At 41.8% G+C, this 27,993-nt stretch overlaps 1 protein-coding gene across 8 annotated transcripts in view; it reads right to left on the reverse strand.

The window, feature by feature from the left end:
- SENP1 (SUMO1/sentrin specific peptidase 1) overlaps positions 2,668–27,993 on the reverse strand; it is a 56,467-nt gene continuing 31,141 nt past the window's right edge. For 7 of the 8 annotated variants that reach the window (XM_021092613.1, XM_013997976.2, XM_013997979.2 and 4 more), the window contains 9 exons: positions 27,648–27,686; positions 26,702–26,786; positions 26,063–26,218; positions 24,884–25,015; positions 11,791–11,994; positions 10,307–10,386; positions 9,314–9,398; positions 8,711–8,806; positions 2,668–7,747 (listed from right to left, as the gene is read on the reverse strand). In XM_021092613.1, coding sequence (XP_020948272.1) covers positions 7,685–7,747; positions 8,711–8,806; positions 9,314–9,398; positions 10,307–10,386; positions 11,791–11,994; positions 24,884–25,015; positions 26,063–26,218; positions 26,702–26,786; positions 27,648–27,686 — 940 coding nt within the window. In that variant the 3' untranslated portion in view covers positions 2,668–7,684. Of the gene's footprint in view, positions 7,748–8,710; positions 8,807–9,313; positions 10,387–11,790; positions 11,995–24,883; positions 25,016–26,062; positions 26,219–26,701; positions 26,787–27,647; positions 27,687–27,993 lie in introns of those variants that run through there. The other variant, XR_002344186.1, reaches the window with a different exon arrangement.

Below are 27,993 nucleotides of genomic sequence, written 5' to 3' on the forward strand. Positions count from 1 at the left end.
GCGGGGCTCCGCCCCCCTCGGCCCCTATAGGGGCTCCACGTCTGGAGGTGGGGCGGGGGAGGGGGGCATGGCGAGCGAGAGGGCACAGGGCTCTGCATTCCTGAGATTCTCAAATCAGTCGGAAAGGAAGGGCAGAGGAAACTCCACACTGAGGGGACAGAGCCTGAGACAGGGACAAAAGTGAACAGATAAAAAATGGAGCACTGCGGAGACCCCAAGTGTGTCCCAACGTGCCCCCGCCGCCCCCACAACCTCTTGATTCCTGAGACCCTGTGGGGATGCGCTAGACTGCTGGGTGTCTCCCTCTTCACCACCTGCCACTCCTCAGCCCTTCCCCTTCTGGGGTCAGGACCAGAGGCCTCAAAGGAATAAGTGCTGCTAATGCCGGTGGCTTAGGGCTGGGGACAAGAGGGGGAGGCAGCAAGAAGGGCAGTTGGGGAAAGAGCTGTCAGAGGGAGAGTGAGGGGATTCCTTGGCACCCCTTTCTGGAGAAGTCCAGAGGAAATGAACCTCAAAGAAGAGGTGCCTGCCATTCCTCCTGACCCTCCAAACTAAGGGGAAGAGACAAGTAAGGGCCTCAATCCTGCTCATGAGAGAAAAGACGGAGGACGGACCTTTGCGGACCTCCTCGGAGGCTCTCTGGCTTCGTGTTGGTGGAGCCCTGTGACCCCTGCTGGGCCAGCAGGCTGGCCGTGTGAAGTGGCAGGTCACAGGCTTCCGAGACACACACTCTTGGCTTGGAGTCCCTGTTTCAACACTGACAATCTGTGAGACTTCAGGCAAGTTATTCCATCTCTATGCTCCTTATAGGATTGGGGATAATCGCACCCACATCAATACCCTTGTGAGCATTAAATAAGGTAATATAACATAATCTAAATATAAAGACACGGCACATAAGGCTGCAGCCAGGGTCTCAATAAATAAACGCTTACTCTTATTATTACCGGGAGTGTTCATGGAGCTAACTGGACGATGACTTTGCAGCCAGGGGCCCTAGAGGGGGTGTGCCCTGTAAACCATACACCAGGAAGAGTGAGGACTTGAATAGGATGGAGGCTATCACTATGGAAGGGAGAATCCCTGGCCTGGCTCAGTGGGTTAAAGGATCCCGAGTTGCCAGAGCTGCAGTGTAGGTCGCAGCTGGGGCTCAGGTTCAATCCCTGGCCTGGGAACTTCCATATGCCATGGATGTGGCCATAAAATAAGCAAATAAAAATAAAATCTGGAAGGGAGACACTGCTCACAGATGCTGAGTAACTGTAAGCTCTTCACTCCCTCAGTAGTTCTCTCCTTCAGCTGTTCTAGGCATCTGGGATGCAGCGTAAACAGATTAGTCATTTTAGTGAGACCAAGCCAGTGAGTGAATAACACAGTCAGATATGAAATGCTACAGAGGGCATGGGAGACCTGGGCTGTGGGGATGACGGAGGGAGGAAGCAGGGAGGGAGGGAGGAGGGTGTCTGGGGAGAAGTCCTCCAGGCCTAGGAAGCTGCAAACAGAACGACCATGAGGTGGAAGCAAGGTTGGTTTGTTAGACGAACACCAAGGAGGCCTGTGCAGCTGAGACCAGGAAGCCCAGGCAGAGCCAACGGTGACCTGGAGGGCCTCATGGCACAGATAATTGGCTGGCGATGGGCTGACAGGAAATGGGGCACAGGTATACAAGAAGGCAAAACATTTTTTCCTGGGGTTCAGAAGAACATCTGGTACACACTATTACATATAAAATAAACAAAGTCCTACTATATAGCACAGGGAACTAGAGTCAGTATCTTAGTGTAAAACTGGAATGGAAAAGAATCTGGAAAAAAAAAAAAAAAGAGCATTCAGAACACAAGTCCTTAAGAAACATGAACCCCATTCCCTCCCCATGGAAAGTATCAAGCCATGCCCAAGACTAACCCAGGCGCCCCAGGGGTAGGCTGACTATGACTCACGATTGGGTCCTGGTCTCCACTTTGAGGGGGTCTTCTCCCCACCTGGGGAGAGACATTAGACCCAGGCAATCGTCAGTTATCTTTAACCACCCTGGGGAATCAGAAAGTAAGAGTGGCTTGAAGGCTTCCCTCTGCACCCCATCATATTTGAATGGCTGAAAAATCTTCACCACGTTAGAAACATGTTACAAGTCCAAGAGACTCCAAGCTCCTCTAGCTCAACACAGTTGCAATTGTTTCACCAAGATAGTGGAAGATTTTTCAGAAGTTGGTGCTTTCTTGTTTTATTCTTTGGAGTGTGAACTTTACAGGTAGAGCAGTAGGAGCACTTCCTTGAGGTTAGGTGGTGAGGAGAAAGGGGCATGGGAGGGGACAAGGAGACAAGGGGTGCTGTTAGTGGGGTGGGCTGGAAGTCCCGACTGGTGTTTTTGGCTCAGGAGGGCTCTCTGGCTGGCTCCACAGACAGGTCTGGTTTTAAAAAGTGCCAGGGAGCCACAGATTTACATGTTATTTGCGTTTCAGGCTTCAATTCCAGGTATGTGGAACGAGATGAATGAATGACCAGTATTCAGACTCCTGGTTAAGGGGTGGACTCAGGAATCCAGACCACATTGAGGACCCAATCACTGGTCCAGCTTGGATCAGGAGACACAGACACAGACAGAGACAGAACAAACAGGCAAAGAGACAGAGAGACAAATACCATCGAGTCCTTTTTACCAGGGAGTTTCCAGTCAAGGCAAGAAAGCAAAATTCACAGAATTTATTTTAAATAAATCAACCTTTAAAAACTAGGTAGAGTCACAGATAGACAAAGTCAGATAAAGGCATCATCCTTGACTTATCTCCACCTCTGCCCCTCCATCATCCATACCCAGCTTCAAATGGACCACACGCCTGAGTCTGCCTTCTTGATGAGGTCCATAGCTTGGTATCTTCCTGGCCTCCTAAATTAGTTAAACTTAAAGGTCCTAGAGAATGGGTGGCTTTTATTTCCTTGGTCAAGCCATCTCTCCACTCCACTCTTCAGGGCCCCCAAACCCAATGTTTAAACACGGGCTCATTAAACACCTTGCATAAGGGGCTCCCCAGAAGAATCACATGAGGCAAATGCCCTCCTTTGGCCAACAGACAAGACACAAGGCATCATGCAAAACAGCCCATTTAAATGACAGGGTAGTCAGAAGAGGACCTACAATCAATTTGGGGTGTACACCACCACTGGAAATAAAAAAGATGGAGAAAATGGTATATAACAGAAAGATCTGTGGTTAGGGGAAAAAATATGTCAATCAGCCCCCTGGGCTAGGGACCGAGACCCCTGAAGGACATGCCGAACTGCCGAGGAAGGGGGTTTGTTAAAGGCAGCAGGAGGCATTAGGTTTGGGACCATAAAGGAGGCACAGCCTCACAGCAGGCTGCTGTGTGTGGACCTTCTTCCCTTGACCCCCAGTACGTTGCCTCAATATTCAGTCAGTTATCTCTACTCCTCCCCAGGAGGCCAGAGAGCAGCAGCTTGCACTCCTGGCTTAAACAAAAGCACCAAATCACCCATCTGCCCTAAGTGGCAACATGCATCTCAGCCCATTCCTGACGTAAGGACAGATTACAATATGTATATGATGTGGATTGTATTACTTTTCTGATTCTAAGGGCTGCAGATGTCCAGACAAGGGATTTTAAGATAATGAGATCAGGGAAGGCTTCAAGGTGGTGGGATTTGGGGGTGTGGGTGCTGTGTATGTGTGAAAGGAATAAGAACAAATCGGATGAGGGTTGCCCAGCAGGTGGAAGATGCTGGGCTCCTTGTGCTCCTCCCTCCCATACATATTCCTTCCCCGAAGTTCTGCGAAGGCTGGAAGGACCATCTCCAGAGGTTAAGCAGCTGATGGTTACTCTTCACTTGAGAATGGAAAAAAGTCAGCAGCTATGACCTGCTCCATTAGGGAAGACTGACCGGGGCCCTAACTCTAAGATCAAGCCAGTCTTAACACTGGCCTTCAACTTGACTTTGAATCTCTACCTTGATCAGTTTGTATTCCAAGCAGCATTATGGTCCTCAATAGCATTTCAGAATTTTAGACTTTGCAAGACCCTGGACATCTGGTCCAACCACTCCCAATTAGAATTATCCCCACCTCTCCCTGTGTGGCCAGAAGCAGCCTGCACTAACATTTCCTCAAGGTTTATCTTCTGACTCAGTATCTCCTAGTTTCTTGTTTCTCTCTCACAGGGGAGATGTGTCTAAGCACTCCTTTCTTAGTGGTGACCAGCACGACCCCACTTACCATTATGTTATGTCCTTCCGTGCTGCCAAAGCTAGGAATAGGTATTACAGACTCTTGAAAGACAGATAATAGCATTCAGCACAGGTGAAATAAAGCTCTGGGCTATTAGGAAAGATGCTGGGCTGAGCCTTAACTTGTCCCTTTCCAAATTTTAGGATGAATCTGAAGCTGTGGATAGACTGCTCCTAGGCAGGGAAATATGATCACTTTGCTAGGAGCTCAGCATGTACATCAACAGGGCCTGATAAATAGCCTTATGTGTCCTTTTCCGACTCTCTTGGGTATATGAGTTCCCCAGATGAGAGCATCATATCCTATGTCCCCCTGGCCCATCTGGGCGCAGCAAGGGAGAAGACAAAGCCCAAGTGTCAGTCGTCTCTCTTACTCTGGGGCAAGACATATTTGAGAGCTGAAGGGATGGCACAGAAAGACTAGAGGTTAAAACATTAAAAACATTGGCGCTCTGATGTGAACCCTCCCTCTCTGTCCACTAAAATCTTTTATGGGCCATGCAGAACCAGGTGGCGATAGACTACGGAATATGGTTGCTGGCAGTGCTTTTCCAGGTTACCTGCTTCACCCCAGAACACTAATAAAACGTTGGGCCTAATATTGCTAGGGGCAGTGAAGAAGATGCCAGCACAGTTACAGGGGCTAAAGAAGAGAGAGGTTGATACCACAGAGAGGTTGAAGCACCTCATATATAGAAGAGTCAATTTACACAAAGTCTCCAGGGCAGATGAGGGAAAAGTACTCTTGCATTCAATCCTAAACAGGTCTCCTGGGAGCAATGGTGGGTCCCAGGTGACAAAGGGGATGAAAGTAGCCTCTGTGCCTTGAATCAAGTATTCTCAAATGGGTGGGAATGGTCTGACTTTCTCTGTATAGGTTCCAGGATGGACTGCTGGGACTGTGATTTCTGCTGAAGTTTTCATAGTTGGCATCTAGAGCTTATTATGAATCAAGAGTTCCTTTCTTAGGGGAGGTAGGTAATTATGAGCACTGGGCACAGGAAAGAGGGTAAGACTGAAGAAGAGGAAAGCAACAGGCTTTAGCTTAAAAGTAAGTTAAATAAGATATTGGTAACATGCCCTTGGCCATGGAATGTAGGAACATTTTATTTCAACCTGGTCATCAAGGCCCACCCTTAAATGAAGAAGAAAGTTTCCAGATGCTAGTCCTGCTCTTCTGGGGGCAGCTCTCTGGAAAGAAGGGGCCCCACTATATATAAGTATTTTTGGTTCCCACTCTGGACCACAACCTGTGTCTCAGCTTGGCCCACTCATGTAGGGTGGTCTCAGGATCACTAACTTTGCCTTGTAGAAAACTGCATTGGTCAGAAATCGGGGCCAAGTTCAGAGAGGCTTAACAATTCCTTATATATTTTTCAAAGTGCTTTTGTTGCATGTTTCATTTTCTGCTATACATGGCAATAAATATTTGTTGCTTTGGTCTGTACAAATTCTGTGAGGAGGGTAAGACAGGTGTTATCTAATGGACAAACAATCAATACAGACAACTACCTTGTTCTGAATTCCCCAGACAATAGCAAGAGCATCTGGAAGACTCAAGTCTTTTGATTCATGGTCCAAATCGACGCCAGACTGCCACCTTTGCAGTTGTCACTTAAATACATTCAGTACCAAGAATCAATGTTCAGGAGTCCCACAATGAGCCTGCATGCCATAGCTTTCTAAAAGAGAATGTGAAAAGTCCCAGCAACTCATATATAGAAAGCTATTTATTTCCTATAGAAAACACCAAAAAAAAAAAAAAAAAAAGAGAGAGAGAGGGAAAAAAAAAAAAAAAAAAAAAAGCAAGAAAGAGAGAAGGGAAAAAAAAAAAAAAAAAAAGGAAAAAGAAAACAAACAAACGAAAGGTGGTCTTCCCCCAAAAGGCAGGCAGTATGAAAAAGGTCGAACATCTGGTTGCTGGAGTGGAAACAGTAACATTCAGTTAACAATGGAATATTTAAAAAAAATAGTTTTCTTTTCAAATTGTAACCTGTGGTAACACATAGAAAAATGTACTAAACAAGCTTGATATAAAACAGAGTAAAATTTTCAAATAAGCCCAGGGAGTAAGCACAATGTTGGAAAGGATGAGGTACAAGGGAAGAGAAGAAAAGATTTCATACAAAACTACCTATTACAATACAGAAAAAAGTATAAAATGTTCCGTTTTGGAACTTACGTACAAAATGACACTGGCATTGGATCGTTTCACTATCTAGCCTGAGGATCGCTCAGGGTTGGGGGAGATGCTACAAAGAACAAAAGGAATAGCAGTTTTTCAATCTCAAGTTGATCAGTCCAAATTCCACCCGTTTTTCCAGTTGAAAATCTTGCCTCCCTCTGTAACCTCTACCCCTAAGCCAAAATTCATCCAGGCCTCAAAATATTCTGTTAGGAAGTCCACAATCACCCTACACATAGGGGGTGGGATCTGTGCGTGCCGGGAGCTAAATTTGGAAAATGGTAATAAATCTACAGGCTAAAATGGTGAACACATTTAGCCTTAAAAAAAAAAAAAAAAAAAAAAAGCATATTCCTGTGAAATATATATATATATTAAATTCTCTGTGGTTAGAAACATATTTAACCTAGCTAGCCACAGACCAAACTAGACCTGCATTCATCCAATGCTGGAATTTTATGCTAAAGACTGAGGTCCTTCTTCTTGGTCAGAAGTAGGCAGCAGTAAAAGTGGTGCCTTGTTGCTCCACTAAACCACTCCCTGGGTGGGACTTCCCTGTATCATGTGTTGTGAGCACATGCAAATCTCTGCTTTTAAGGAAAGGACTGAGACTTTGGGGTCCACCCAAGGCTCATGTGTTGTGCCTCAGGAGGGGAAGAAGAAGCTACGATGATAAAACAGCCTTATGAAGAACCAGACGGATTTCACAAAGGGGCATATAAACAGGACAAGTCCTGGAGGAAGGACTTACGCAGGTGCCCCAAGGTCCAGTTTACTGTCACTTTCCTGATGACACATCTTGTAAATCCTGTATGTATGTGTGCGTGTATATGCTGGTGGTTTTCATCCCTACCTTTTTGCCCACGTCCTTTCCTACCTCTTAATAAGGCCTAACAACAAGAGTTTCTATGAAACCAAGAGTCTATCCAAGCTTCGCTCAGGCCCCTAATAAGGGACTGAGTGAAGCTGGAGCCCTTTTAAAACAAGATGGCAGAACTGAAGAAGTGAAAAGCAGTCTCTCTCTTCAGCTTAGGGATGTCCCTCACCCCTTTCACAGCACCAAAGTTTCTTTGCAAAAATAGTATCTGAGATACAAAAGGAAAGGCAGATGTGCTTGTGAGTGCATCTCTCCAGGGCCTGGTCCAGGATCAAGGACTTTACAAGAACAGAGGGTTGGGAGCAGCTGTTTCCAAGGTCTCTGGATGTAGACAACAAAGAGCTGGTCCCCCACAAGTCCATGTCTGCTAACTGAGACGGTCTTCACAAGAGCTTTCGGTGGAGGATTTCCCAGACCATCCGCTTCCGGAAGTACGGCATGTGTTGCTGTAGGGACACAGAGACACCCTAATTTTCATTTCTTGTACGTAGACCCAACACTCTTTTTCTTCCTGAGGTTTTTAACTAAAATAGTCTCAGCTGCATTCTTGGTCTTTCCAACTGCTCATTCCTGACTACACATGACTTTTTTCTTTCTATTGCTCTTTTTTTTTATTACCATCTCTATGATTGTTTTCCGTTGCTGTCACCATAGAAGTTTTACTGGGCATCACCAGGCTATACCCAAATGCCTCCAAGAATTTTGAGAATGGTGTCTATCAAGTCCTCTATGTCGAACTTTTAAAAGGATATGAGATTTGAGGCCTGAAAATCAAAAACTCACTTTTAGGGGAAAAGTTATGGGAATGGCAAGAGTCAGCTCCATCCAAGGGCTATGATGGAAAAATCTGGTAAAGTGTTAATTTAAACAGAAGTAAAGGGTTAAGTAGAGGACAAAGATTACACCATAATCTCTAGTCTCAAACCACTTTGTTCTCCGAAGGACCATGTGGACAGAAATAAACAATCACAAACTACGAGAAGACAAATCGGCTGCATCAAGTGAGGGGCAGGGCAGGAAGGCAGCGTAACAAATTACATTGGGAGATCGAGGTGTGGCCTGTTCCAAAATTTAACTGCTGCCCAAATAAAAGGAAACTGAAGGAAACCTGCTCTGGTTCCAGTTCTCTGCTTCTAATAGGATTTGAGGCAGGTGGGGGAGACAGGCAGGGAAGAAGGCTCTGCTGTTGCCCAGGGTTGTATGGTAACCTGATGTATGGTAACCTGGGATGTGGCCTATCACTAGCCTTCTTCTTCTTGTGACGTGGCACAGGCCATCTCCACCCATGTTATGAGCTATATATAGGCGGAAGTGGAGCCCCCTGAGTGGTACAAGTGGAGAGAAAAACATCTGTCGGGCAACCCAGAGCCAGGGTGGTCACAGAGCTTCCTCCAGGCGGCTCAGCTCACCTGTGTGAAGTTGATTGGTCTGTCTTTGGTAATGCAGTCAGCATATTTGCAGGCAAACATGCCACAGTCACTTCCATTCATCTGCTGTGGAATTTCCTGAAAGCCCCAAAACAACAAAAAGGTGACATCTTTCCAAGCTTCCTTTTTCCTTATTTGATTATAAATAAGAACCAAAGAACATGAATTTTACAAGTTTCCCTGAATTTTGAAGAGATTACTCCGATTCCCCATTCAGAACAACAGAGGCTCAGAGAAAAAAAAAATACAGCTTCTCAGTCAGGCTTGTGTATGTCCTATTAATCATACAGGAGAATACCTTAGACTTCCCACGATACCCAGTGTGTAAAAACAGGTCCCTCCCACAGGGGCCAAACAATCTGCAAACATTACCCACAGAAATGAAAAACTTGGCAAAATAGCTGGACATTTAGAAAACCTAGTTCTTCATAAGAAACACATTACTAGGTTTCCCACAGAAGTTTACTCTAACTTTCCCACAGAACCACACGACCAAACAGAAGGTCCCTGGGGACTAAACAGTGAAATCCTTTTCTTTCCCATACCCTAATCTCAGAATTTCCATCTCATCAAGGTGAAATGTACCTGGCTTTTCTTGCTGAAGAGCTGCCAGCCATTGGTGTCAAACTCTTTCCTTTTCTTGTCAATGCTTTCTTGCTTTAGGTATTGCCTACAGGTATTGGGAGAGAATGAGGTGAGCTTGGGGAACACTGATGACACCTGCTGCTCAAAGAATGGGGCTGACAATCCTTAGGAAGTTTCCATCTGCACTTCTACGGAACACAGTATATGTTGCTGGGCAAGGAATCTCTGGACTGCTAAGCTTCCTTTGGAAGTCCCACAATTCACGCCCGCTCTGAGAAACATAACCAGTGCCTCTGATACCCAGGCTCCTCTATCTACTGTCCTTTCTGAAGAACAAGTTTTCATTCTTTTCCCTTGGTTTACATGGTCCTTCGGAACTCAATCTAATAAAAAAGAAATGCTTCCCTGGGAATATCGAGGTCTTTATTTATATTTATAGTCTTGATTCTCTGGTGTGAAAATTCAATCCAAAACAATGTGTTGAGTGCACACCCCATACAGAGCACTCTTCTTAAGCGCAAACTGCTCACTCTTCTGGAACTTACTTCCGCCTGGCCACCAGAGTGGTACAGTGAGAAACAGACATTTCGGAAAGAGAAATAGACATGTGTAAAGAGATTTGCATTTTGGTTCCCAGTTGAGCTGCTAACTGGTGGGACCTGAGCAAATCAGAATCACCTGTGGTTTCTTCATCTGAAAAATTAGGTTGGAGAATATGATTCCTAAGTAGTTTCTTTCTCTCTCTCTCTCTCTGTACCCACTCTCTATTTCAGCACACCAAGACAGTAATTATCCCCATTAGGGCATACTTTTGGTATTATTATACTATTATTAAACTTTACTTTCTTTGATGGAAACTATCCATTCTTACTCAATATAAAAATTTCCTTTATTTATTACTCCATTGAATGGATCAGAAAACAGAATTCAACAACTAAAAAAACACAACACATACCCAACACCAAATTCTTCTGTCCTCAACTCCTTACTTACAAGAGGATCCTGCAGGCTTCATTATTTATCCCACCCATAGAGTCGTAATAGGTAATATTCTTCTTTCTAAAGTCCACAACCTAGGAATAAAAAAATCTGTGTGTTTATGAAGTGAAGAAAATTGACTTCTCAGCTTTTCCCTTCCCTGGAACTTGGAAACTTCCACCAATTTCCTATGAAATCATGACAAGTTTGATGGATACTTTGCATTATACCTTGCTTAATCTGCAGAGGAAAGAAGAATGGGGGGGTGTTATTTACTTAGAACTATGGTGGGGGCTCACTGATAAGTGGCCCTATTCATTGCCCTAAAACCTTTTTCTAGTATTCAGGTTCTCCATCTGCAATGTGGGCAGCACTGAAGACATAATGTGCTCTTCAGAGAAAGAAGTTGAGTGGGATCATTTCCACACATTTTCAGAAAGATGGTAAAAGATTCTAGGTTTTGTTTTCTTCCTTTCTTCTTCCTCTCTCTCTTCCTTCCTTCCTTCCTTTTTTGGGGAGCTGCACTTGTGGCATACAGAAGTTCCAAGGCAAGGAGGCGAATCAGAGCTGCAGCTGCCGGCCTACACCACAACCACAGCAATGTGGGATCCATGCCATATCTGCAACCTACACCACAGCTCAGGGCAACGCCAGATCCTTAACCCACTGAGCAAGGCCAGGGATTGAACCCATAACCTCATGGCTACTAGTTGGGTTCATAATGCACTGAGCCACAATGGTAACTCCTAGCTTTTGTTTCTTTTACCTGGAGAATTTCCTTTTGGCTTTATGCTTTTCAAATGTAATTCTGCAAAATAACTTTTATACGTTTATTAATATTTAAGCTAATGTATCCATGTTTTCTGAGTCATAAAAATATTAAATTACCAAGTATGCAAGGCAAGTCATGATTAGGCAGAAAATAATAATCATAGAATCTGAGTTGGCAGCATCATTAAGAAGTCACTTTTTCTCTCTATGCCTTGCCTTAAGCCTGCTTTGACTCATAACTCCCTTTTTAAATATTTCCAGAAAAGGAAATTCCACAGCTTTCTTCAAAACCTAAGTACCCCCCACTCTTGGCAAGAAGCTCATTGACCTATCCAATTTTTTTTTTTTTTTTTTTTTTGCTTTTTTAAGGCCACACCTGAGGCATATGGAGGTTCCCAGGCTAGGGGTTGAATCAGAGCTGCAGCTGCCGGCCTACACCACAGCCACAGCAACTTGGGATCTGAGTCTCATCTGTGACCTACACCACAGCGCACGGCAACACCGGATCCTTACTGAGGCCAGGGACGGAACTGGCATCCTCATGGATACTAGTCGGGGTCATTACCACTGAGCCACAACAGGAACTCCCTGATCTATCCAATTTTTAGACAACTAAATGCTACTCCTTCCTCAATCATCCAGTGAAAGTGTAGAACTAATATTCACTACTTTCTGTGTATTCTAGAAGTACATAGATTTCTTTTAACAAAAATAAAACAGGTACTCACAGCAAGACACCAGTGCACTCCCAGGTGAATGGGCACCAAAAGAATATCAACAGAAAAGACATCCACTTTCTTTGTCCAACGTTTCACTGCTTGATAACCAGCCGTTTTTAACTTAGTGAAAAAAAAGGTATTAAATGCATGTACACTTGGCATTCCTTTCTCTTTACTTCGCTCCATTAGCATATTCATGTAGAAATTGATGATCTGTGGGAAGAAGGTATATATATTAAAATAGATACTCAAGGGAGTTCCCGTCGTGGCGCAGTGGTTAACGAATCCGACTAGGAACCATGAGGTCGCGGGTTCGGTCCCTGCCCTTGCTCAGTGGGTTGACGATCCGGCGTTGCCGTGAGCTGTGGTGTAGGTTGCAGACACGGCTCGGATCCCGCGTTGCTGTGGCTCTGGCGTAGGCTGGTGGCTACAGCTCCGATTCAACCCCTAGCCTGGGAACCTCCATATGCCTCGAAGCGGCCCAAGAGATAGCAACAACAACAACAAAAGACAAAAAGACAAAAAAGACAAAAATAGATACTCAAGCCTTCGAAAACAGTTATGTTGTAAGAAGGAAACACCATTCCTACACTGCATAGCATAGGAACAAGAGTTGAGGGGGTTATAAAGAGTGAAAACAGGGAAAGTTGACGTATATACACACACACATATATATATTTATATATTTACATATATGCATGGCTCAGGATATATATGGGCAGATGTTGGCCAGATCGGTAGAATACTGAAGATTAGGGTAAAAAAAAACAACTAGAGAATGAGGAGGAAGGGGCGCTATAGCGCCCCTTTAGGTGAGACTCAAGAGAAAAGGAAAGGAAAGAGTACAAGAAGTTCCTTTAATCTGCTGGGTCTGTGTGAGCCATTTAAATAAATCTTGAGGTCCAAATCTACTGTTAATAAAGCTAAGATCAGCAGTTAATCCTTCTATGAAGGCCTCCTGATTTTGCACAAAGATAGAAAACTGCTCAATGACTAAAGACTGCATTTTCAGCCTAATACGCCACTGAGCAAAAGCAAACTGTTTTGGTCTCAAGTAGAACTTGAGTGTGACAGGATAAACCATCAACTTACTGGAAAAACATCTCTAAAGTGACAGCAGCTTAGCAATGTTGTTTGTATAGAGGCAGACATGGATATAGTATAACCTATATTACATGAGACTTGAAAGTAAAATCACAAACATGAAGAGTAACATTCTCCCCCAGAATCTGTATGGTTAGCTTTCCCATTTTTGTTGACTCATTTACGCCTTCAATATGAGGCAAGTACAAGTGAAATAAATTAAAATGCTTAATGTCATGTTAGCAGAGATATGTTAAAACATGCTAATGAAATAATGTGTTCTTTAATAGTGACTATGTTGTCCATGGTTCCTTTAGGTCCAAGGCTCCTCGGTACTAAAGCTTGGAAGTTACTGTGCCGGAAGTTACTGCATACTTACTTTATGTGGCCAACTGAGGTCAGGCACTAGTGTCTGTCAACTACAAGGAATGAATGGGCTAACTGATCCACGGCTTGGAAATATGACTAAGAAAACAGGCACATTTTTCAGAATGCTTTTTGGGGAATGGGAAAACGCCCCCGTCCTTTGACAAATATTTACACACTAGGATGCCAGAGCAGTGAGCTACTGCCCAACAGTAGGCAACTACATACTGGGTAGGCAGCAGGGAATACTGCCAGGAACACACCGGAGCATGGTCTAGACTAGAGAAAGGGCCTATAGATGAGGATGCCTAGGCAGCTGCAAGGAAACCACATTCACCATGAGGCCGGGCTCTGAGGGTGGTGGTGGGGAAAGCTAGGACTGAAGAAAGACACTGTTCTGCCTGCATCTCTAAAGACTGAGCTATAGGCCCAGAAAACCCAGGTTGTGGTTAATTCTCTGCCTGGTGTGATAGCCAATAAGTAACTGGAGCTGAGTTATTTAAATGATAATGAATCAAGACAATCAGGATCACAGATTTCTCAAATCGAGGTTTTCAATCTAACTCTGCCCCAAAGGCAATGGTGCTAAAGGATGTTTCTAGGCTTGTGAAGACAGCCAGGATTACAGGAAGATCTGCCCAACAAGCACAGATTCCTGGCTATAATCTGAATTCCCGAGTGAAAGAAAATCAGCAAGAAGGGACTGACTCCTCTGGTATTCTACCCCACAATATTAGCCATGTTATGAGGCTAAACCCTCCAATCCAAGGGGTGAAGAGAACAGGCAGACAATCTGTCAGTCACTGTAAGCCAAACCCTCCATGGGGCAGATAAGTTATATATTACAACAGACAATAAGGATTTGAGGTGGAGGTGGAAGGAATCACAGAGATGTAAGGACAGCTAAGCACATCAGAGCCATGGAGATCTATCTCCCCAGGTGCCGGGGTATATCGCCTTTGGGATCATTAACCTACAGTGAAAACGATGACATAAATGAGTGTCACACCACACATGGCTATCACATTTTTCAGGAGGAAAGCGTTCCAGAAAACAATTAAGTCTAGCTTGAGCTGTTTCTTATTTTATTATTTTGAGAGTGGACTATAACGCTGAAGACCAAACCAGCTGAACAGGAACCTAGGGATCAGGACCTTTTTCCATTGCTTTAGCTCTGCCTCCAACCAAGGTTTCTCCACTGAGAGGGAAATGGCTTCCTCCAAAGTCAGCTCATTAAACTAGCTCTAGGGAGGATCTGGGTTCCTTTTCATTTACACTGTATCCCATTAGGAGGGAGTTTGGTGGCTTCAATGTTCCCTCCTATTAGCCAAGGAGGTGTAATCTGACATCTGAGGCAGATTTTAGATCCAAGTTTCTCTCCTCAGTTTTTTAGCTATTACTCTGTCCAAATGAGGAAAACTGCCATAGGTCTGCCAAGATACAATCATACCAAAAAAACAAGCTAGGAATTAGGAGAACAAAAAGATTCCTACACATCTTCTCACAGAGGAGGGCTGAAGATGAAGAAAACCAAAATGAGAGAAGAGATCACAGTGTTTAAGATGAAAGAGAAGCAGTGACAGCATTTGCTTGTACTGTATGAAGACAAGGGTCTCTCCCCTTGCGTGGTGAGAGCCTTTCTGCACACAGGGCTCTCTTAGCTCCAGAAGATCTTGAATTCCCTTTGGAATAGGGGGCTAAGAGTAGTAAATCAGCCCTGTGCCTACTGGTCTTGCACTTGTCACTCTTTTGGGGGCCCACACTTGCCTCTCTTTGCTGTGGCTTCTAAAGAGCTGCCCTTCCGGCTGCCTTCACAGCCTTGGCCATGAGCGCCTGCTTGTCTATGCAGTCCTGTTTGGGAGTGGAATGGTTGTTTACAGTGTCTTGTTTCTTTGTGATTTTATTTGAAGAGCTGCCAGGCTGAAGCTGAAAAAAGCTTCTCTTTAAAAGAAAAGCCTACAATGTTTTCAAACTAAGGATTCAATCCTTTTCCTGTATGTTACCACAATGACATAAATGACTACTGCTATTTGTATCTTCCTTCTCATGTAGTAAACCAGCCAAACTACTGTTTTCTCATGCATTTAAAATAAGTAAAAATTTCACTAACAGTCAAGTCCTGACTTTTAATCCTTCCCAATTTCACACTCTGACACTTAAAATTAGCTTAGGAAAAAAATGTACTACAAGTCTTGGGCATGACAGTGCTTCTTAGCAGAAACCAAGATTACTTTTGGGGGGAGTCCCCCTTGTGGCTCAGTGGGAATGAACCCAAGTAGGATTCATGAGGATGCAGGTTTGATTCCCTAGACTCGCTTCAGTGGGTTAAGGATCCAGCGTTGCTGTGGGGCTTGGTGAAGGTCGCAGACACAGTTCGGATATGACATTGCTGGGGCCATGGTGGCATGGGTCAGTAGGTGCAGCTTGGATTCAACTCCTAGCCTGAGAAATTCCATATGCCCTGGGTGTAGCCCTAAAAAGACAAAAAAAAAAAAAAAAAAAAGAAAGAAAGAAAGAAAGAAAGAAAAGAAAAGATTACGTTTTTGGGGAAAAAGCTGTTCTTCCTATTTTACCCTTCTAGATTTTCCTGCCTCTTCATTCTGATTTTTTAAATTAGAACGTCAACCACACTGTCAACCTTGTCAACCACAAAACCCAAAAGACTTACCAAGCAACAGCACCTGAATATTATGATTCAGAAGGTCACTAAGATCTAACCTAAGAACATCATAGAAACCAAGAGGGCAGACTTCACACAATCTCTCTGTTACTGCATCTCTCACTGTGCCCAGGATTTTTCTCATGTGCAAATTCAAGTAACAAATTATTAGAATTACTGCCAAAATTTTAGAGAAAGACAGGCAGGCAACATCTATTTTTATGGAGCCATGACAACTGTAATTACTATTCTCCCTGTGACCTCACATAAATCCCTGTTTATCAAAAGAACTAGTTCTATTAAGAAACACTTGAAAGAGGTAAACTAAAATGATGTGGACTCTGAGTCATGTTAGAAACACTGTTAACTCCTATTCTGATCATCTTATTCTACATGTAGGGGTGCACAGCATACGGGAGACCCATCCTATTCATTCACTAAACCAATTTATCTCATTCTGTCTAATTTTTTTCCCCTTTCTCACAATCATTTTTTATTTTCTAGGGAAAACCTATTCCCTGTGCTAGTTTTGTCTAGCTGGACTTAATGTTTTGCAAGCCATTTCCTCTCTTACTGAGCATCATTTAGATTTAACTTCTCCTTGGAAACAAAATAAATTATTGGGAGAGAGGTGCTGAAATCTTCAACAGTAATTATAGATTTGTCTATTTCCCCTTTGTGTTTTTTTACGTTTTGCTTCATGTTGTATTTTGAAGTTCTGTTATTAGATGCATAGGACAGTTAATGTTCTAGATGAGTTTATCCTCTTATCATTATGAAATGTCTCTCATTGGAACATTCCATGTTCTGAAATCTACTTGGTGTGATATTAATATTGTTACTTCATCTTTCTTTTGTTTAGTGTTTGCATGGCGTATTTTTCCATCCTTTTAACTTATCTGTGTCATTCAAAATAGGTTTCTTGCAGTTCCTTGGTGGCCGAGCAGGTTAAGGATCCAGCATCATCACTGTTGTGGCCTGGGTCACTTCTGTGGCACAGGTTCAATCCCTGGCCTGGGAACTTCTGCATGCTCTGGGCACAACACCAACAACAACAAAACTTTCTTGAAGACAAATTTTTTAACCTAATCTGACAATCTCTGCTTTTTAACTGGTTGTTTAATTTATATTGTCCAATATGACAGCCACTAGTCAAAGTGACTATAAAACACTTGAAATATGACTAATCCAAACTGTGCTGTGGGAGTTCCCATCATGGCTTAGTGGTTAATGAATCCGACTAGGAACCATGAGGACATGGGTTTGATCCCTGGCCTTGCTCAGTGGGTTAAGGATCCAGCGTTGCCATGAGCTGTGGTGTAGGTTGCAGACGCAGCTCAGATCACGCGTTGCTGTGGCTCTGGCATAAAGGGTATAGGTTTGATCCCTGGCTTTACTCATTGGGTTAAGGATCTGGCATTGCTGTGGCTCTGGTGTAGACTGGCGGCTACAGCTCCGATTAGACCCCTAGCCTGGGAACCTCCATATGCCGAGGGAATGGCCTTAGAAAAGGCAAAAAGACAAAAAAACAAAAAACAAAAAAACCCAAACTGTACTGTGTTAATGTGCTGTAAGTATAAAATACACGCATTTTAAAGAGAAGGTAAAATACCTCATTAATAATAGTTTCGTATTTATTACATACCAAAATAACGTTTTAGATATACTAGGTTAAAACCTGAAATTACATACATGGCTCATATTGTATTTCCATTGGGTGTGCTCGGTTAGACCGTTTATGTTTAATGTGATTACTGAGATGGTTGGGTTTAAATCCACCACCGTGTTCTTTTTTTCTATTTGTCCCAACTGTTCTATTTTTCTATTTGCCTCTTCTTTTCCTGCCTTCCTCTGGATTGAGGTTTTTTTTTTTTTTTTTTTTTTTGGCCATGCCCGTGCCATGTGAAAGTTCCTGGGCCAGGGATCAAATCCAGGCCACAGGACGGAATGAGTCACAGCAGTGACAATGCTGAATCCTTAACTGCTGGGCCACTAGGGAGCTCCAGGATTGAGGATTTTTAAATTCCATTTTATTGCCATTACTGGTTTTTTTTTCTCTGGCTGTGCCCGAAGCATGTAGAAGTTCCCAGGGGTCAAACACACACTACAGGAGCTCCTGCTGAGGCACAATGGTACTGGCAATGTCTTGGGATCCCTAGGATGTAGGTTCAATCCCCAACCTGGCACAGTGGGTCAAGGATCCAGCCTTGTCGCAGCTGTGGCTTAGGTCACAACTCCGGCTTGGATCTAATCCCTGGCCCAGAAGCTCCATAAGCATGGGTCGGCCAAAAATGAAAACAAATAAACAAACAAACCTACACTACAGCAGCAACCCAAGATGCCACAGGGATGAATCCTGGATCCTTAACCTGCTGTACTACAAGGGAACTCCTTCATTACCGGCTTATTAACGATACCTTTTTGTTTTTAACTGGTTGCTATAGGATTTATATACCTTTCACTTACAATAGTCTATCTTCCTATAACATTATACCACTTCATGTATTGTGCAAGAATATAAGTATATACTTCCATTTCCCCTCTTTGTGTTGTTACAAATTTTACTTCAACATGTCACAAGCCCCATAGCATGTTCATTTTTTTTGTCTTTCAGAGATAGTAAAAAATGAGATTGAAATTTCTACCTCATTATTTTTCTTCTGCCTGACAAATATCCTTTAATATTATAGAAGAGATTTGCTGGTGATGAATTCTCTCAGCATGTTTGCCTAGAAAAGTACAGCCTTATTTTTTTGAGACATATTTGCTGGTACAGAAATTAGGTTGACAAGTTTGTTTTTTTTTTTCCCCTTCAGTACTAAAGATGTAGCTACCTTCTCTTCTGGCCTATACGGTTTCTGACAGGTCTTTGTTCCTCTATACATAATATGTTTCTTTTCTTTTGGTTGCTTTTATCATTTTTCTCTATATCAGTGTTTTTCAGCAACTGAGTTATTATATATTTCAGTTGGTGTTTCTTCTACTTGGGGTATACTGAATTTCTTGGATCTCTCAGTTTATGTTTTCAAATTTGGAAAATCCTACACTATTATGTCTTTAAACACTTCTTTTGATGCCACTTACACCCTCCCTTTCCTTCTGGGACTTCGAGTGCATGCTTAGACTGCTTGACACTGTCCCAGAGCTCACTAATGCTCTGATCATCTTTTTTTTCAGCCTTTTTTTCTGTTTCATTTGTCTTTTTGTCTTTTTTGTTGTTGTTGTTGTTGTTGCTATTTCTTGGGCCGCTCCCACGGCATATGGAGGTTCCCAGGCCAGGGGTTGAATCGGAGCTGTAGCCACCGGCCTCCGCCAGAGCCACAGCAACGCGGGATCCGAGCCGCGTCTGCAACCTACACCACAGCTCACGGCAACACCGGATCGTTAACCCACTGAGCAAGGGCAGGGACCGAACCCGCAACCTCATGGTTCCTAGTCGGATTCGTTAACCACTGCGCCACGACAGGAACTCCTCTGTTTCATTTGGATGGTTCCCATCACCCTATTTCAAGTTCACTAATTTTTCCTTCCATGGTGTCTAATCTACTATTCATCTCATCTCATGAATTTTCTTTTTTTATTCCAGACACTGTATTTTTCATCTCTAGAAGCTCAATTTGAGTCTTTTTAAAAATCTTCCATTTTTTTGGAGTTCCTGTCATGGCTCAGCACTAACAAACCCGACTGGTATCCATGAGGACTCACAGGTTTGATCCCTGGCCCTATTCAGTGGGTTGGGGATCTGGCATTGCTGTGAGCTGTGGTATAGGTCGCAGACATGGCTGGGATCTGGTGTTGCCTGTGTCTGTGGTGTAGGCCAGCAACTGAAGCTCTGATGTGACCCCTAGCCTGGGACTGTCCATATGCCACAGGTATAGCCCTAAAAAGCAATAAATAAATAAGTAAATAAATAAATAAAATCTTCTATTTTTCTCCCCATAATGTCCACCTTCCTCTATTTCCCTGAACACATGGAATATGTTTATGATACCTGTTTTAGTACCTCTGATGGCTAATTCTATCATTTTTATCTTTTTCAGGGTATTTCTACAGCTACAGTTTCTTTCCTGTTACATTTTTTCCCACTTTGCATGCCTGAGAATTTTTAAATTGATGCTAGACATTATGCATTTCATGTTGTTGGATTTTATTGTTATTAGAATTTGCTGTATTCCTTTAAACATTGTTGGGCTTCATTCTGTGTATGGTTAAGTTATTGGATCAGTTTCAAGCTTTCAAGGCTTGTTATCACGGATTCAGAGCAGCCTTTACTCCATGGCCACTTTGGCCTCACTCTTGAGGCCATGCCCTTTTGAGGACTCTATTCAATGTCCCAGGACTTTCCTACTCTAGCTGGTTGGAACATGAACTATGCTTGGCACCTGTGTTAGTGCTCAGACTTCTGATTCTTCTTTCTGGTAGCTCTTTCCCTAGCTTCCGGTAGTTTCTTCCCATATATGCACAGATCGGTACTCAGCTAAAGATTCAAGGAGAGCCCTCTGCACATCTCTGGAGCTTTTGCTTTGTAGAGCAACTTCCCTCCAGTATTTACCTCACAAACCTTAGCCACGCTGGCCTCTCTGAACTCTCCTCCGCTTAGCAAGACTGCTAGGTACTTCCTTGTACACCACCCTAGTAAGCAGGAGAAATTATAGGCTCATCCTTTTCATTTCCCTTCTCTCAGGAACCACTGTTATCTAGCGTTTGCAAATTGTAACGTCATGTTTTATCTAGTTTCCAAGTTGAAAAGAGTAAATTTGATCCATTTTATTCTATTGTGGCCAGAAGCTGATATCAGATTCATTTACTTGTATGCCTAAATAATTTCCACGTATTTCTAAATGTATCCGATGCTTAATGAAACAACTAGGCCCTCTAAGAAGGAGAATCATGAGACCATAAGAGAAACATAACGCCCAAAACAGTTCTCTCCTCAGGATCATTAACCTAAAATCTTAGGGTTGGATTCCAGAAGTTATTCAACTCAATCTCCAGGAAATAATAAATAATTCTAATATTGACATCCATTTTAAACTATTTCCTTTTGTTTCTTAATTGTGACTTTCAATCTACTTTTGCAACTAATTTCTCCCTTAGTCTCTAACTCTGTCCTCCTTCCCTTAATTAGATACTCCTTCTTTCTTCTTTCCTTCCTTCCTTCCTTCCTTCCTTTCTCTCTCTCTCTCCCTCTCTCTCTCTTTCTTTCTTTCACTTTTTAGGGCTGCACCTGTGGCATGTGGAGGTTCCCAGGCAAGGGGTCATATCGGAGCTACAGCTGCTGGCTTACGCCACAGCCACAGCAACATCAAAGATCTGAGCCACGTCTGTGACCCACATCACAGCTCATGGCAACGCTGGATCCTTAGCAATGCCACAGATCAAACCCGCAACCTCACGGTTCCTAGTCAGATTCGTTTCTGCTGTGCCATGAGAGGAACTCCTAGATACTTCTATTAATAACTAATCACCTGGTACGGAAATCCCTCATTTTGTATTCTTTACAAGGCAGCCAGTTCCCACATTCCAATTTTGAGAAGTTTCATTTTCTTACAGTGAAGTAAAATGTTAATCTGTCAATCATTAATCCTTTGAAGCTAAGAGAATTTAACTATTTGCCTATATACCAATCCATTTTTGAAAACAAGTTGGAAAGCCTACTGTATGAACAGTTATTGTGGCCTACTCTTCTTTTACGAAAGAGACCAGAGAAAGGGTGGCCTAATGGCTTTCTGTACATATCCCAAATATAGGCCTTCTGGATTTTATTACCCTTATAAACTAAATCTGAACACTTTCATTTCTAGGATCTTATATTCCTTGTCTATAAAATGGTAGAAATAACGTGTCAATCACTTTATTTTGGAAAAAGTTTTTTTTATTATTATTATTTTTTTGGTTGTATCCATGGTATGGGGAAATCCCTGGGTCAGGGATCAAACCTGCACCACACCAATGACCTGAGCCACAGCAATGACAACGCTGGATCCTTAACTTTCTAGGCCACCAGGGAATTCCCTGTTTTGGAGAAAGTTTTAATGCAGCCTATAAAACTGACATGAGATACAAAAAGAAAAGAAATGGTTAATGAAAATATCTATTGAGGGAAGGAGAACAGTATAGAAGAGAGGGCAAATTACTTGCAAAAGACTGAGAGTTCACAATTGGGAAGCAAATTAAGTATTTTTAAATGAGTATGAATACCTACTAATTCCCCATCAAAATATTACCAGCTTTTTGAGGGTAATAACCCTGAGAAGTATGGTACTTTGAAAATGGTGCTTTTAAAAATAGTTAAAATAGCGTTAAAGTAGTTATTAAAATAGTTCTTATTATCATGGACATGTGAATTGGCACCTGCTTTTCAAGATTAACATTATTCTAAACTCAGGAGAAAAGCACTCCTTACCAAAGTTATGGGTAGGTGTGGTAGAGATAAAGTACATGAGGAATCTTTCCTTCCCCTCGACTCTTCTAAATAACGTAATTTCCATTAACTTTGCTTGCTAAAAAAAAAAAAACCCATTTTCTGATGGGCCCAGGGAATGGAAAATATGTCCTGATGAATGCTGCCTCTGTAAGGGAGCTCAATGAGGTAAACGCCACAGAATATAGTAAGAACTCAGCTCATGACCTACTCATTGCTGCCCCCTAGAAGGTTCTGCATAATGTACAACAAACAAGCTACAATCCTTCCCATTTAGCAGTGGCAGGCCAAAAAAAAAAGGTGAGAGACCACAGATTAATATCTCCAAATCAAAAACACTTAATCGATGGATACTTTTGACTGCACCTTTTTTTTTTTTTTTTTTTTTTTGCTTTTTTTTAGGGCCACACTTGCGGCATATGGAAGTTCCCAGGCTAGGGAAGCCTAGCTCTGCTACAGCTCTGCTGGCCTATGCCACAGCCACAGTAATGTTAGATGCAAATCTGAACGGCACCTGTGACTTATGCTGCAGCTTGCAGCAAGGCCAGATCCTTAACCCACTTAGGGAGGCCAGGGATAAAACCAGCATCCTCATGGACACTAGTCAGGTACTTAACCCACTGAGCAATATGGGAACGCCTGCTTTTGATTGTTCTTAAATTTTTTTTTTTTGTCTTTTTGCCTTTTCTAGGGCTGCTCCCGCGGCATATGGAGGTTCCCAGGCTAGAGGTCGAATCGGAGCTGTAGCCGCCAGCCTACACCAGAGCCACAGCAACATCGGATCCTTAACCCACTGAGCAAGGCCAGGGATCAAACCCGCAACCTCATGATTCCTAGTTGGATTCGTTAACCACTGTGCCACGACAGGAACTCCTGTTAATTTTCATTTTGCCCTTTGATTTGGTGAACTCTTTTTTTCCCTCATTATCTGATTCAATGTTCTAATATCACTATTCTGAGCCACAAGAAGCAAGGGCTCTCGTTTCCCCTAAGGCAAGACGTATCAAACTGTACCGTCTTACTATTCTTGGTCAAAGATATTATTCAGGGAGTGATGAACTTCTGAAATTTATATCTTATAAGCATACCAGTGGCAAAGAGAATGGGACTAGTCCAGCTAGCTCCACAGAAAATCAAATTACTGGACCAGATACATGTCTCAAGTTTTATACATCTAATCTTGAAACAGGATCCAATTAAAGATTCTAAGGCAGTATAATACAATATATAAGACCCAATGCTTGAGTCTGAATCTTTGCTTTGCTACTTACTATTCATGTAAACTTGCAAGTTTCTTAATCTTTCTATGCCTGTCAAATGGAGATGACAAAGCTGTAATATCTACCTCCAAGGACTGTGGTGACTGTGGTGACTATGATATATAAAACTCTTAGAATAGTGTATAACATGTGGTAAATGCCCTATAGATATTAGCCAATATTATATTTGGAAGGTCTTAAACATACAAGACCAGGATACAGGTATCTAGACTATCTAGTGCTTAGTATATTAAGTATCTAAAAATTCTCCATACTACGAAGCTTGTGTACACCTGATATATCAAGCAGGGATGCTCCTAGTGGGCCTAAGGAAGGAAGCAGGTACTTAAGGAAAAACCCCAATCCAGTTCTCTTCTTTTGCTGTGAAAATATCCTTCTGAAATATAACACACTCCTACAGGTTTAGGAACAGGACAGATCAGTTTAATCTACTTAATTAATATATAACTAATCTACTTAAAATAATTAGAACTTTCAGGAGCCGAGGGCTGTAACTCTTTTTAACCCAATACATCAAATATTTAATAACACAGCCTCTTCAATGTCAGTTTAAAAAATATTATGTAGGGAGTTCCCATCATGGCGCAGTAGAAACGAATCCGACTAGGAACCATGAGGTTGCAGGTTTGATCCCTGGCCTTGCTCAGTGGGTTAAGGATCTGGCGTTGCCGTGAGCTGTGGTGTAGGTTGCAGATGTGGCTTGGATCTGGCGTTGCTGTGGCTGTGGTGTAGGCCAGCAGCTACAGCTCCAATTAGACCCCTAGCCTGGGAACCTCCATATGCCGCAGGTGCGGCCATAAAAAGACAAGAAAAATCATGTAAAAATATAGGCTATTTTGGAAATCTTATCACTCATCACCTAAGTGGAGATAGAAGGGTAGAAATGGGTTCCTACATGGAAATCCCAAAGAATTCCTGCATGCTGCAACATGGTCAGCTATTAAATATTTGCTCAAAAGATATGAAATGCAGGGAAGGTACCTTAAAGAGAGTGAGAATACTAATGAGCGAATGTCCTCTCCCTCAGTGTCCCAATCTTCAACACATAAAATGGTAAATCATCAGTTCTCAGACATTAAGGTATATAAAAAAATCACCTAAGATATTTGTTTAAAAATGCATATCTCTACCACACTGCCTCGTACTTATTCAGGAGAATGGAGAGGCCAGTGGGAGCTGATTCTGAAACAGGTCATTTGAGGACCACATTTTAAGAAACAGTAAGATAATGCCTTGGTTTCCACTTGATGTTCATTTACTGTTTGGATATAAAAATAGGGGTGAGATTACCTCATCATTGAGCCAGTTCAGATGGTTTAGAGTTTGAATATCTTTGCGTGTAATGGTCAAGCGGAATGCTTCACTCAGAACTTCATCCTGGTTCCCATTGCGAAATACATTCTTTATTTCTTTCTCCATTTCCTATGGAACCAAGAAGTGTCAGAGATCAAGCATACATGGCCTCAGACATAGCAGTTTTTCACCAAGCCCCATGCAATCCCCAGCTTTTATCTGTCCCTAATCAACTGTTTACTTCTAACATTTTGGTTTCTGTTTCTTCCAGTAAATTCCTTGATTACTTCTTCCCAACCTGTCCTGTCTTCCCTTTTTTTCAGAATATTTCAGACCCTCGTTTCATAATAATCCTGAAAGTATTATATTTTATATCTTTGGCCAAACAATTTTCTCAGAAATAGAATCTTTCTCAAAGGGTAATAAGAGAGTAAAGGTAATGTCTTTCAGACACATTTTTCTAGAAAAATTTCTTTTATTTTTTTAATGTAAAAATGTGGAATTCAGTACAGCTATAACGTGTTACACTAACCAGCAATAAGAGAGTTTTCCAAACAGAAGAATGAATTAAGGAGCACATTATCTTTAAATGTATGCAGACTTCTATGTATTTATCAAATTTTTATACTGAGTTTTTATTACTTAAGAAAAAGGGTAAGGCTCAGCTTGCTATTTGATGTCAAAGTACTGTACACACGCATTAAGTTAAAATATACATGAAATGAAACACACTTTTTCACTAAAGTCATTAAAAGTCACTCCATAATTCCTTCCTCAATTTTCAATAATCCCTTAAAATAAAGCCAAGACTAGTACACAATACAAATAAAAGCAGGGATACACAATACAATTTAAATCCAGATGTTCTATTAATGTTTGAAATTTGTCCAAAGAACTCTTTTTTTTTTTTTTTTAATGGCCATACCTGCGGCATATGGAAGTTCCTGGGCCAAGCTGAAGCTCTGACTATGATGCAGCTGCAGCAACGTTGGATCCTTTAACCCCCTACGCCAGGCCAGGGACTGAACCCGCATTACTGTAGCAACCTGAGCTGCTGTAGCAACCTGAACTGCTGCAGTCAGATTTTTAACCCACTGCACTGTGGTGGAAACTCCCCAAAGAATTCTCTCTGAACTCAACACTTGAAAGTGCAGGAATTTATAATATATAATTTACCTCTGTGATTTCAGGAAATTCATCTTCACTATCAGTTAATTTATGACCTTTTTTTCCTGTTTCTTGAACAATCGTAACAGGGATCTCCTTTTCAAGAGGCACACGAAGATGCAGTTCTACTGAATCATGTACTGAATGTTCCTGCTCCTGCAGTCTCTGAGAGAAAGAACTTCAAAATAAGTGGAATAAAGAAATATACTATCTGTCTCTGTACACTAAACAGTACTAACTGGAGAGACCAGGAACATATTCCCCTTACCATACACTGTATCTTGCAATTACAACTTTTTTTTTTTCTTTTTGCCTTTTCTAGGGCTGCTCCTGCAGCATATGCAGGCTAGGGGTCTAATTGGAGCTGTAGCCACTGGCCTATGCCACAGCCACAGCCCAACAGCAACGTGGGATCTGAGCCGCGTCTGAGACCTACACCACAGCTCACGGAAACGCCGGATCCGTAACCCACTGAGCAAGGTCAGGGATTGAACCCAGAACGTGATGGTTCTTAGTCGGATTTGTTAGCCACTGAGCCACAACAGGAACTCCAATTACAACTGTTTTGATCCCAAATCCAGGTGACCTTACAAATTAGTTTCAACTTGGATGTGCTATTCATTTATTATCTCAAAAACTTTTTCTTACCTGGTTTTGAAGCTGTAATGCCAATGCTTTCTGCTCTTCAATTTGGCGCAATCTCTCCCGTGCTCGAGAATCATAAACACTAGTTCTAGGAAATTCAAAGGAATGTGACACAAATTCAGACCACTCTCACATCAAGAACACTGCTGATAGACAATGAGCATTACACATAAAACCCTCATACAGAAAATATAAAAATCCTTATACTAACTTATCACTACACTTACTTTAAGACAAAGTGAAACCACAAGGTGTTACTGAAATTATTTTATTTTTTGAAATGATAAAAATTACTAGTTTGTTGCTAAACATGAACAAGCGACTTCTGTGGACATCCGTAAATGTGCAGTCTTTAAAAAAATAGAAAAGTACTTCTAAAATTATGGAGAAAGTGAAGCTTCATTCTGGAAATTCAAAATTGAGACTGACCCAAAGCAGAAGATAATACAAGATATCACTGAGGTTTTAGTTCAAATACTGTATTTATGATATAAAAGAACTATAGGTTTCTCTTTTTCTTAAAACAAACAAACAAACAAACAAACAAAACAACAAGACCAGGGGTTTGGCTACTCAAAGTGAGTTCTTAAAACTAGAAACTAAACTTTCAGTGATACTGCAAATTACAAAAACACCAATTACTCAAAAAAAAATAGTTTTATCAATGTGAAAATAAGGGCATTTATTTTCCTTTACATATAATAGCTAACTTTAAAATATTTTCTCAATTTAGCTTTAATAATTGTTGTAGATTTAACAACCCTGAGCATAGCAATATCCCAACCCCCAAAGAACTTTTAAAACACAGTAAGTTAAAAGATATTTTTTAAACAGATATAAAAAGGATTTTTACTGACTAAAAACAGGCAGAGTGACAGGCTAAATGACTTCTTCTAACTGAAAAGAAAGTGATGGAGAAGGAAAAAAGATATCAAAAATAATAACTTACAATTCTTTGATCCACAGCTCTGCCTGGAAAAAAGTAGGACTATGGGTAGGAAAAGAAAAATGTGACAAATGTGTAGGTGACTTTAAAAAATCAAATATTTTCATTAAGAAAACTAATCACTTAAATAGTTTACAAGAATGCTTTACAAGTATGGAATAAATAAAAGGACATAAATTACATAAAATAATTTAAATAGTAGCTAAAGGAATACAAATATGAGTCATAGGCCACATGCTGTTAAAAAGATGACCCAACATTCAGCAGAGAAATAAGTTGAACATAGTTTCTTACTTGCAAAAGAGACCCACATGATATGAAAGAGGACATAACTTGTCAAGGTAATAAG

Source organism: Sus scrofa, chromosome 5 (assembly GCF_000003025.6).
Source record: "Sus scrofa isolate TJ Tabasco breed Duroc chromosome 5, Sscrofa11.1, whole genome shotgun sequence".
Taxonomy (NCBI): domain Eukaryota; kingdom Metazoa; phylum Chordata; class Mammalia; order Artiodactyla; family Suidae; genus Sus; species Sus scrofa.